Source organism: Trachypithecus francoisi, unplaced genomic scaffold, assembly GCF_009764315.1.
Source record: "Trachypithecus francoisi isolate TF-2019V2 unplaced genomic scaffold, Tfra_2.0 Lachesis_group5, whole genome shotgun sequence".
Classification (NCBI taxonomy): Eukaryota; Metazoa; Chordata; class Mammalia; order Primates; family Cercopithecidae; genus Trachypithecus; species Trachypithecus francoisi.
This window is the reverse complement of record NW_022681470.1, coordinates 145,452,815-145,465,012: the sequence shown is the minus strand read 5'-3', so window position 1 is coordinate 145,465,012 and position 12,198 is coordinate 145,452,815. Positions and strand designations below refer to the sequence as shown.

Here is a 12,198-nt window from a genome sequence, read left to right as displayed (position 1 = left end):
CTCCCAAATAGCTGAGACCACAGACATCAGCTGCACCACCACGCCTGGCTAACTTTTGTATTTTTAGTAGAGACGGGGCTTCACCATGTGGGCCAGGTTGGTCTCGAACTCCTGACCTCAGGTGATCCGCCCGCCTCGGTCCCCCAAAGCGTTGGGATTCCAGGCGTGAGCCGCCGCACCTGATTTCTTCAGATCTTTTTAGCAGTCCCAAATCGCCACACACACCAGCTTTGCTTTTCCTTCACAAGCCTTTATTAAGCGTTCTTGGGGGAAAAGTGGGAGCGAGATCCATCATCATAGAAATGAGGACGGGGTCTCAGGATGGGGCTGTTGGGCTCCCAATCCTCCTGCTTCTTTTTTTTTTTTTTTTTTTTTTGAGATGGAGTCTCACTCTGTGGCCCAAGCTGGAGTGCAGTGGCGCAATCTCGGCTCACTGCAACCTCCGCCTCCCAGGTTAAAGCCAGGCTGGTCTCAAACCCCTGACCTCAACTGTTCCACCCGCCTCAGCTTCCCAAACTGCTGGGATTACAGGCGTGAGCCACCGTGCCTGGCCTCGATCCCCCTTTTTTGTGTGTACCTATGGATGGGGTCCCGTCGAGGTCGCCTGGGATCTCTTACTCCTCTCCCACTTTGGGGAACCCTCTTGGCCTCGGCTGCTGGGTGGGGCCTGGGCTGGGAAAGACCCTGACCATAGAAATGGGGTGGCCGGGCCTGGGACTGGGGCAAGGTCTGGGAGCCAGGTGCGGCTGGCAGGTGGCCAGCTGCGGGAACGAGGTTGAATAAATGCTCTGGCCTCTCTGGTCCTTCCCCTCTCCAGAGCGGTCCTCAGTCTTCTTTGGAGGCCCCCGAGGCCGGTATAGGACATTGCTGTAGAATGCATTTCCTAGGATGGATAACACAGATCAAGAGGGAACAGTCAGTAAAGACAGCCCAGCCCTCTCCGGCTAACCTCTGGAGGATTTGTCTCTCTTTTCTTTGTGTGTGTGTGAGACGGAGTCTTGCTCTGTTGCCCAGGCTGGAGTGCAGTGGCGCCATCTCGGCTCACTGCAAGCTCCGCCTCCCGGGTTCACGTCATTCTCATGCTTCAGCCTCCTGAGTAGCTGGGACCGCAGGCGCCCGCCACCATGCCCGGCTAATTTTCTGTATTTTTAGTAGAGATGGGGTTTCACCGTGTTAGCCAGGATGGTCTTGATCTCCTGACTTCATGATCCGCCCACCTTGGCATCCCACTGCGTCCGGCCGTTTTTTTTTTTTTTTTTCTTCAAACTTTTGTTTGTTTGTTTTTTGAGACAGGATCTGTCTCTGTCACCCAGGCTGGAGTGCAGTGGGGAAACTATAGCTCACTGCAGCCTCTACCTCCCAGGTTCAAGCAATCCTCACACCTCAGCCTCCTGAGCAGCTAGGACCACAGGCGTGTGCCACCAAGCCTGGCTAATTTTTTTGTTGTTGTTGAGATGGAGCTTGCTGTGTCGCCTAGGCTGGAGTGCAATGAGGCAGTCTTGGCTCATGGCAATGTCCGCTTTCTGGGTTCCAGTGACTCTCCTGCCTCAACCTCCCGAGCAGCTGGGACTACAGGCACAGGCCACCACGCCTGGCTAATTTTTGTATTTTTAGTAGATACTGGGTTTTACCATGTTGCCCAGGCTGGTCTCAGACTCCCAACCTGCCTCGACCTTCCAAAGTGCTGGGATGACAGGCATGAGACACCATGCACAGCCTAATTTTTAATTTTTTTATCTTTTTTTTTTTTTGAGACCGAGTCTTGCTCTGTCACCCAGGCTAGAGTGCTGTGGCGCGATCTTGGCTCAATGCAACCTCTGCCTCCTGGGTTCAAGCGATTCCCCAGCCTCAGTCTCCCAAGTAGCTGGTATTACAGACGTCCGCCACCATGCCTGGCTAATTTTTTGTATTTTTAGTAGAGACAAGGTTTCACCATGTTGTCCAGGCTGACCTCAGGTGATCCACCCACCTCGGCGTCCCAAAGTGCTGGGATTACAGGCATGAGCCACCACGCCCAGCAATTTTTAATTTTTTTGTAGAGATGGGATCTTGCTAGGTTGCCCAGGCTAGGGGCTTTGTCTCTATTTCTGAAAAACGTGAGTATAAGATATAGGAGCCAGGCTTCTCCTCCATCCCTCCTCCCTCCTTCCCCTAGGTGTGAGCACAGATGCAATGGGTCTTTGTCAAGCAGCTGCAGTTCCCACCTCCTCCGCCCCACCCTCCCTTACCTGGGCTGTTACCTGAATCCCTTTGCTGGCAGCAGCGGCGGCCCCTGAACCAGGCGCCCAGCATGAGCGCCACACCCACACTTCCCGCCCCCAGCAGCACGAAGAGGAGTCCTGTGTCGGGGTGAAGAGATGGTCTAAGCAGGAGGGGAAGGGGTGGTGGTGGGGGAGGAAGATGCTGGGGGAGGAACACAGGGCAGGGCTCACCTGGGAAGCTTGGGGTCGGATTTCTGTTCTGTGTGGGGTCATCTGCAGAGAAGAAATCTATGTCATGGGGAGTACCAGGCTTCTCCACCCTCCAAGAACAGAGCTTATGTGGGGGGACCTAAGTGTTCCTCCTCCTGCCATGCTTTGTGGTTTTGGGCAGGTGTTCACTCTGAACCTCAGTTTCCTCTTCTGAAAAATGAGACTCACAGAATGCGGTGGCTCAGGGCTGTAATCCGAGCACTATGGGAGGCTGAGGCAGGAGGATCACCTGAGGTCAGGAGTTCGAGACCAGCCTGGCCAACATGAGGAAACCCCATCTCTACAAAAAATATAAAAATTAGCTGGACATGGTGGTGGACGTCTGTAATCCCAGCTACTCAGGAGGCCGAGACAGGAGAATCGCTTGAATCCAGGAGGGGGAGGCTGCAGTGAGCCGAGATCGTGCCACTGCACTCCAGCCTGGGCGACAGAGTGAGACTCCGTCTCAAAAAAGACAAAAAAAAAAAAAAAAAAAAGAAGGCCGGGTGTAGTGGCTCACATCTGTAATCCCAGCACTTTGAGAGGCAGAGGCGGGTGGATTATGAGGTCAGGAGATCAAGACCATCCTGGCTAACACGGTGAAACCCCATCTCTACTAAAAATACAAAAAAATTAGCCAGGCGTGGTGGCGGGTGCCTGTAGTCCCAGCTACTCGGGAGGTTGAGGCAGGAGAATGGTGTGAACTTGGGAGGCAGAGCTTGCAGTGAGATGGGATTGTGCCACTGCACTCCAGCCTGTACGACAGAGTGAGACTCCGTCTTCCGCCATCTTTATCCTGGGATTTATCACTCTCCGGATCCTGTTTGATTGTTTTTTTTTTTTTTTCTGAGGCGGAGTCTCGCTCTGTCGCCTGGACTGGAGTGCAGTGGCCAGATCTCAGCTCACTGCAAGCTCAAGCTCCGCCTCCCGGGTTTCTGCCATTCTCCTGCCTCAGCCTCCCGAGTAGCTGGGGACTACAGGCGCCCGCCACCTCGCCCGGCTAGTTTTTGTATTTTTAGTAGAGACGGGGTTTCACCGTATTAGCCAGGATGGTCTCGATCTCCTGACCTCGTGATCCACCCGTCTCCGCCTCCCAAAGTGCTGGGATTACAGGCTTGAGCCACCGCGCCCGGCTGATTGTTTTTGTTGTTTTTGTTTGAGCCTCTACTCCATGCCATGCCCATTTTATAGACTGGGAAACCGAGGCTCAGAGAGCCTAAGTCACTTGTCTAGGGTCCCCTACCCAGACGGCAGCGGGGACCAGCTTTGAACAAAGCCCTGCCTCACCTCAGCTCAGAGATCCTAACACTTAGTTTCCTTGAGCACTTACTATGTCTCAGGCCCTGTGCTAAGCATTGTTTTGTTGTTGTTGTTTGTCTTTCTGGAGACAGGGTCGCTGTGTGTCGCCCCGGTTGGAGGGCAGTGGCATGATCATAGCTTACTGCAGCCTCCAACTCCTGGGCTCAAGTGATCCTCCCACCTCAGCCTCTCACGTAGCTGGGACTATGGGTATGTGCCACCATGCTCGGCTAATTTTAGAATATTTTGTAGAGATGGGGTCTTGCCGTGTTGGCCAAGCTGGTCTCGAACTCCTGGCCTCAAGTAATCCTCCCGCCTCGGCCTCCCAAAGTGCTGAGATATCAGGCATGAGCCATTGCACTTGGATTATAGCAAGCACTTCAGCGATAACTGCTCTAAAGTCACCCGACCTGATGAGGAAACACTATTTACTGTATTTTGACAGCCGAGGGAACTGGCACAGAGAGGTCAAGTCACTTGCTGAAGGTCACACAGCAAGTAAATGAAACAGAGGCTTGAATCCAGGTTTGTATAATTTACAGGAATCCCAGCTAAAGGCTGTGAATGCCACAATTAAGATAAGGTCCAGCACCCCAACCCCCTCCTCTTGCAGCCTCTGAGGTTGGCAGGCGATCCCTGGAGGCTGCCAAGCTGCTGTTCAGGGTTGGTGGGGGGGGGAAGCCAGCTGTGTGGGGCTGGACCCGCGCCCATTCCCTGCTCTCTGGCAGCTGCCAACGCACAGCCTGGCGCCTCCACCACCCCGCCTTCTCTAATTGCTAATTGGCTCCTTTGACATTGGAGGGGTGGGGAGAGGTGGGTAACACACCATAACACGCCCCTCCCTTGAGGCAGGCACGTGTCCCTGCCAGCAGGCTGGTCCTACCAGCTGGAGAGGAACGGGCATCTCGAGGGGCTGAGAGCTGGGTGCTTCATTCTGCCAGAGAGGGCTGGTCAGAGGCCCAGGGCCCACAGGCACCTCTCACAGAGCAGGGGGCAAAGCCTGGATCACCTTGGGTTTCCCGATTCTGCCCAGGGTGGGTTCATAAGTGGGGGACATGGCAAAGGGGACAGTGCACACAGTGCACCCCTACCTAGTGCATAACGCTAGACATGTCTTGGCCCTCTCTGGCTTCACCTGTCTCCTCTGTAAAATGAGGTGGCTGGCGTTGCTGGTCTGGAGAGCTATCTGGAGGGTTTCTCCCAACTTTGAGAGTCTATGGCTTTTATAATTTATTTTTTTTATTTTGAGACGGAGTCTTGCTCTGTAGCCCAGGCTGGAGTGCAGTGGTGCGGGTGTGATCTGAGCTCACTGCAACCTCCCTCTCCTGGATTCTCCTGCCTCAGCCTCCTGAATAGCTGGAATTACAGGCTGACGCCAGCATGCCCAGCTAATTTTTGTATTTTTAGTAGACAGGGGGTTTTCATCACGTTGGCCAGGCTGGTCTCGAACCCCTGACCTCAGGTGATCCACCCACCTAGGCCTTCCACAGTGCTGGGATTACAGGGATGAGCTACCATGCCCAGCTGATGGCTTTATTTTATTCAGAGACAGGGTCTGGCTCTGTCGCCCAGGCTGGAGTGCAGTGGTGCACTCATAGCTCACTGCAGCCTCCAACTCCTGGGCTCAAGTGATCCTCTCACCTTAGCCTCCCAAAATGCTGGGATTAGACACATCAACCACTATGCCTGGCTGATGACTTTCAATTCTGTATTCTAGAATTCTTGGATTATGGGCTGGGCGTGGTGGCTCACGCCTGTAATCCCAGCACTTTGGGAGGCCGAGGCAGGTGGATCACAAGGTCAGGAGTTCGAGACCAGCCTGGCCAACATGGTGAAACCCCCGTCTCTACTAAAAATACAAAAATTAGCTGGGTGTGGTGGCACGCGCCTGTAATCCCAGCTAATCAGGAGGCTGAGGTAGGAGAACTGCTTGTCCCGGGACCCGGGAGGTGGAGGTTGCCATGAACCGAGATCACTGCCATTGCACTCCAGCCTGGGCAACAAGAGTGAAACTCTGCCTCAAAAAAAAAAAAAAAAAAAAAAAGTTTGATATGAAGAATGTAGAGCTTTTTATTTCTAGGAGTTTGAGACTCAAAAGTCTTAAGATTTTAGGATCCTCCCCACCGCCCCTCCCTCTCCCCGCTCGCTTCGGTACCTGGGTCCACTGAGAGCCTTGTTACGTTGCCCTCAGCCTCCTCCAACTCAGGAATCTCTGTGGCCGCCCAGCACACGTACGCCCCGCTGTGGTTGAGGCTCACAGGGTCCAGCTTCAGGATGAGATGGCTGGGTGCCTGCCAGGAGAGCTGTCCCTGGGGCCCGCAGACCCCCAGGCTGAGGCTGCCGTTGGTGATGTATGGTTGGCACAGGATGGCCCCATCCTTGGTCCACCTAACACGGAGCCGTTCCCAGGCCGGGGCCTGGTCCACCTGGCAGACCAGGGTGGCCTGACTGCCCTGCCTCACCTGCAGGAAGTTGGGCCCCTGCTGCACACTCAGGCTGGAGGCTCCCTGCAGGGCTGGAAGACAGAAGAGGTAGAGGCAACCTTTCTGACGGTGTGCATGTGAGGCTGTGTGACTCACTCCCCTAGTGAGCCGGCAGTCTGGGTTCCAAACCTCACTTGCCTAAGCCGGGTGCCATGGCTCACGCCTGTAGTCCCAGCACTTTGGAAGCCCGAGGTGGAAGGATTGCTTGAGCCCAGAAGTTCCAGACTAGCCTGAGGACATAGCAAGACCTCATCTCTACAATAAATATTTTAAAAGTAGCTGGGTTTGGTGGTGTGCACCTGTGCTCCCAGCTATTTAAGAGACTGAAGTGAGGGGATCGCTTGAGCCCAGGCATTCGAGGCTGCGGTGAGCGATGATCGCACCACTGCACTCCAGCCTGGGTGACAAAGCAATACCCTGTCTCTAAAAATTAAACATAAAGGCTGGATGCGGTGGCTCACGCCTGTAATCCCAGCACTTTGGGAGGCCGAGGCGGGCGGATTACAAGGTCAGGAGATCAAGACTATCCTGGCTAACAAGGTGAAACCCTATCTCTACTAAAAATACAAAACATTAGCCGGGCGTGGTGGCACACGCCTATAGTCCCAGCTACTCAGGAGGCTGAGGCAGGGGAATGGCGTGAACCCAGGAGGTGGAGGTTGCAGTGAGCTGAGATCAGGTGCCACTGCACTCCAGCCTGGGGGACAGAGTGTGAGACTCCATCTCAAAAAAAAAAAAATTAAACATAAAAAAAAAAAAACCCAAAGAACCTCACTGTCTGTATGACCTTTGGAAGGTCATGACTTGCTGAGGCTCAACAACCCCATCTGTAAAATGGGTATAAGTCGCTCAGAGCTTGTGGAATTCTGAGATAGTCTCCAGTACTCCACTACACAAATACCGCCTAGCATGTGCCAGGCCCTATGCTGGGTGTGGGGGACACAGACATAGGGGTGACCAAAACAGATGAAAATCCCTGACCTTCAGAAGCTGACAATCTAGGGTAAGAGAGACACAGGAAGTCATGAAATGAGAACTGCAATGGGGGAAAGGAATGACAGTGGCCACAGAAGACACCAGTGAGGTCAGAAAACATCTATTCATTGAGAGTAATCAAGGAAGGCCTCCTTGAGGTGGTGACTTTTTTATTTTTTTATTTTTTTAGAGTTGGGGTCTGGCTCTAAGGTCCAGGCTGGAGTGCAGTGGCACCATCACAGCTCACGGCATCCCTGAACTCCTGGGCTCAAGTGATCCTCCTACCTCAGCCTCCCAAGTAGCTGGGACTACAGGCATGTATCACTATGCCTGGCTAATTTTTTTGGTTTTGTAGAGGTTGGGGGGGTCTCACTATGTTGCCCAGGCTGGTCTTGAACTCCTGGACTCAAGTGATCCTCCCACCTACACCTCCCAAAGTGTTGGGATTGTAGATGTGAGTCACTGTGACCAACCTTTTTTTTTTTTTTTAAGACCACGCCACGGCACTCTAGCCTGGGCAACAGAGCGAGACTCCATATGTAAGAAAAAAACGACTCCATCTCACTCTGTTGCCCAGTCTGGAGTGCAATGGCACCATTAAAGCTCACTGCAGCCTCAACCTCCTGGGCTCATGGGCTGGGTGCTGTGACTCATGCCTGTAATCCCTGCACTTTGGGAAGTCGAGGCTGGTGGATCACCTGAGGTTAGGAGTTCGAGACCAGTCTGGCCAACATGGTGAAACCCCGTCTCTACTAAAAATACAAAAATTTGGCCAGGCGCGGTGGCTCAAGCCTGTAATCCCAGCACTTTGGGAGGCCGAGACGGGCAGATCACGAGGTCAGGAGATCGAGACCATCCCGGCTAACAGTGAAACCCCCGTCTCTACTAAAAAATACAAAAAAACGAGCCGGGCGAGGTGGCGGGCGCCTGTAGTCCCAGCTACTCGGGAGGCTGAGGCAGGAGAATGGCGTAAACCCGGGAGGCGGAGCTTGCAGTGAGCTGAGATCCGGCCACTGCACTCCAGCCCGGGCGACAGAGCGAGACTCTGTCTCAAAAAAAAAAAAAAAAGGCCAGGCGCGGTGGCTCAAGCCTGTAATCCCAGCACTTTGGGAGGCCGAGACGGGCGGATCACGAGGTCAGGAGATCGAGACCATCCTGGCTAACACTGTGAAACCCCGTCTCTACTAAAAATACAAAAAAAAAACTAGCCGGGCGAGGTGGCGGGCGCCTGTAGTCCCAGCTACTCGGGAGGCTGAGGCAGGAGAATGGCGTAAACCCGGGAGGCAGAGCTTGCAGTGAGCTGAGATCTGGCCAGTGCACTCCAGCTTGGGTGACAGAGCGAGACTCGCTCTCAAAAAAAAAAAAAAAATACAAAAATTAGCCGGTGTGGTGGCGGGCGCCTAGAATCCCAGCTACATGGGAGGCTGAGGCAGGAGAATTCCTTGAATCTGAGAGGCAGAAGTTGCAGTGAGCTGAGACCATGCCACTGCACTCTAGCCTGGGCAACAGAGCGAGACTCCATATCAAAGAGAAAAAGACTCCATCTCATTCTGTTGCCCAGTCTGGAGTGCAGTGGCACCATCATAGCTCACTGCAGGATCAACCTCCTGGGCTTATGGGCTGGGTGAGGTGGCTCATGCCTGTAATCCCAGCACTTTGGGAGGCTGAGGTGGGTGGATCACCTGGGGTCAGGAGTTCAAGACCAGCCTGGCCGACATGGTGAAACCCTGTCTCTACTTAAAATACAAAAATTAGCTGGGCATGGTGGCGGGCGCCTGTAATCCCAGCTACTTAGGAGGCTGAGGCAGGAGAATCGCTTGAACCCAGGAGGTGGAGGTTTCAGTAACCTGAGATCGTGCCAGTGCATTCCAGCCTGGGTGACAGAGTGAGACTCTGTCTCAAACAAAACAAGGCCGGGTGCGGTGGCTGATGTCTCCAATCCCAGCACTTTGAGAGGCCAAGGCGGGTGGATCCCAAGGTCAGTAGATCAAGATCATTTTTCTCAACATGGTGAAACCCTGTCTCTACTAAAAATACAAAAATTAGCCGGGTGTGGTGGCACACACCTGTAGTCCCAGCTACTTGGGAGGCTGAGGCAGGAGAATCGCTTGAACCCAGGAGGCGGAGGTTGCAGTGAGCTGAGGTCGTGCCACTGCATTCCAGCCTGGCAACAGAGCGAGACTCTGTCTCAAAACAAAAAAACAAAACAAACCACTCCTGGGTTCATGTGATCCTCCCACCTCAGCCTCCCAAATTGCTGGGATTACATGCACATGCCACTGTGTCCAGCCTGACCAGAGATCTTAATGGAAAGGGGTAACCAGTGTGAGAAGGAAGGTATTGGAGGGTAAGAGCATTCCAGACAGTGCACAGTCTGTGCAAAAGCCCTGGGGCAGGACTGTGCCTGGCGTGTTGGAGGAACAGCGAGGAGGTCCGTGTGGCTGGAGCAGAGTGAGGATGGGGAGAGAGGGAGGAGGGAAGGAGGAAGGGTTGAGCAGGGCCTGTGAGCCCTGGGGTGGTGTGGAGAGGTGAGGAAAATTAAGCAGTTTACGTTTTAATCTAAGTGTGATGGAAAATCAGAAAGCAGGGTAGAAATAGTCCAATTTAAGTTTTTGTTTGTTTGTTTGTTTTGTTTTTATTTTTTTGAGACGGGGTCTCACTGCTGCCCAGGTTGGAGTGCAGTGACATGATCTTGGTTCACTGCAACCTCCGCCTCCTGGGTTCAAGTGATTCTTGTGGCTCAGCCCTTTGAGTAGCTGGGACTACAGGCACTTGCTACCATGCTGGCTAATTTTTGTATTTTTAGTAGAGACGGGGTTTCACCAACATGGCCAGGCTGGTCTGGAACTCCTGAACTCAAGTGATCTGCCTGCCTCAGTCTCCAATTTAAGTTTTAATAAAAAGACCTTGGTTGGGCGTGGTGGCTCATGCCTGTTATCCCAGCACTTTGGGTGATCAAGACTGGATGATCGCTAGAGGCCAGGAGTTCAAGACCAGCCTGGGCAACATAGTGAAACCCATCTCTAAAAAACAAAAACGGCTGGGCGCGGTGGCTCACACCTGTAATCCCAGCACTTTGGGAGGCCGAGGCGGGTGGATTATGAGGTCAGGAGTTCTAGACGAGCCTGGCCAAGATGGCGAAACCCCGTCTCTACTAAAAATACAAAAAAAATTAGCCAGGCGCGGTGGCCTGTGCCTGTAATCCCAGCTACTCGGGAGGCTAAGGCCAGAGAATCGCTTGAACCTGGAGGGCGGAGGTTGCAGTGAACCGAGATCGCGTCACTGCACTCCAGCCTGGGTGACAGAGCAAGACTCCTCAAAAAACAAACAAACCAAAAAAATACGAAACAAACAAACAACAAAAAAAAGTGCAAGCGGCTGGAATTGGAAGAGAGGGAAAGAGGAATGGAGGTTTTCACCGGAGGAAATGTGTGAAGGGCAGTAGCCTTTGTCCTTAATGTGAGACACAGAGGGAGCTGCTGCTGGAGTACAAAGTTTGCTTTTAGCTGTGAGAAGTCTGACGTGTCTGTTAGACTCCCGGAGAAGGCGAGGTTATGTGAAGTTCCCAGCATTTGAGATGCAATTGCAGAGGAGGGTAGAGACATGAGATCTGGAGAAGGGTATTAGGCAGCTGGAACAGCAGGTGTAAAGCCTCAAGGGCTGGATCCAGCCTTCCCATTGGAGAAACAGAGAAAGAAAAGCTTCCAGGCTGGAGCAAGGGGGAGGGAGCAAAGGCATCGCGGAGGGTGGAGATGAGAGAGGTCAGGCCAGGCTGGTATGTAGGGCAAGGTTTAGATAGTATCCTAGCGGCCCTCAGACGATCCTTCCTTAACCCTCCAGCCCCCATCATGTTCTGAGTCTCGGAGGGAGATGAGCCTTATCTGACAGAGTAGAGAGACTTAAGTTTAGAGGGGTCCTGAGCTGGGGGGCAGGCAGCTGGGGATGACAGCAAGAGGTGGGTTTGGAGGGGAGGGAGACCCAGATACTCACCGCAGAACTGCACCAGGAGGCCCAGCACCATACCTGGGGACCCCATTCCTGGCCCATCAGACCCCTCTCCCCCTCCCAGTTGACAGACTTCCTGCCACAATCTCCGCCTCCCGCTGCAGAGACAGATGTGACACCCAGGGCCAGACAGCAGACGTCCGGTGTTCCAGGCTGCTGGGGGCTCCACTTCCTGCCACCTCGTGCCTCAGTTTCCCCAATGCATTTCCTATCTGAAAGGCAGTATACAGACCAGGTGACATGGCTCATGTCTGTAATCCCAGCATTTTGGGAGGCCAAGGCAGGTGGATCACCTGAGGTCAGGAGTTTGAGACCAGCTTGGCCAACATGATGAAACCCCGTCTCTACTAAAAATACAGAAATAGCTGGACATGGTGACGGATGCCTGTAATCCCAGCTACCTGAGAGGCTGAGGCAGGAGAATGGCTTAAACCCGGGAGGTGGAGGTTGCAGCGAGCTGAGATCACGCCATTGCACTCCAGCCTGGGTGACAGGAGCGAAACTCTGTCTCACAAAAAAAGAAAAGAAAGGCAGTGTACGTAAGTGAGTTGGGGGAATGCACCCCTGTGAACTTTCTGGAAGGCTCTACATAAACACATTTGGGTACAGGAAGACACAGTGTGAGAGCAGGTGGCTCCGTGGGGGAGGGGCAGGCGGCCTAAGCCTGAGCAGTGAGTTAAATGACAGGGTTCCCGCCTCAATTATTTTGCTCCCAAAATGTCTTTCTTTTGCTGGGTGCTGTGGCTCACACCTGTAATCCCAGTACTTTGTGAGGCTGAGGTGGGAGGATCACTTTAGCCGAGTCTGAGATCATCCTAGGTAACACAGTGAGATCCCATCTCTATTAAAAAAAAAAAAAAAAAGATACAGGCTGAGCATGCTGGCCCAGGCCTGTAATCCCAGCACTTTGGGAGGCCAAGGCAGGCGGATCACCTGAGGTCAGGAGTTCGAGACCAGCCTAGCCAACATAGCAAAACTCGGTCTCT

The 12,198-nt window shown here is 53.3% G+C and overlaps 1 protein-coding gene across 2 annotated transcripts; it reads right to left on the bottom strand.

Annotated features, from left to right (window-relative positions):
* Positions 1-239: 239 nt before the first annotated feature.
* TMIGD2 (transmembrane and immunoglobulin domain containing 2) lies at positions 240-11,471 on the bottom strand. 2 transcript variants are annotated; one of them, XM_033197749.1, is made up of 5 exons: positions 11,198-11,471; positions 5,905-6,264; positions 2,433-2,474; positions 2,229-2,339; positions 240-883 (listed from the first exon to the last, which is right to left on the bottom strand). In XM_033197749.1, the coding sequence occupies exons 1-5, from the start codon at positions 11,241-11,243 to the stop codon at positions 615-617; spliced, it is 828 nt and encodes a 275-aa protein (XP_033053640.1). In that variant the 5' UTR covers positions 11,244-11,471; the 3' UTR covers positions 240-614. The 2 variants fall into 2 exon arrangements, with proteins under 2 accessions (XP_033053640.1, XP_033053641.1); XM_033197750.1 differs by having other exon boundaries at positions 2,241-2,339.
* Positions 11,472-12,198: the final 727 nt, after the last annotated feature.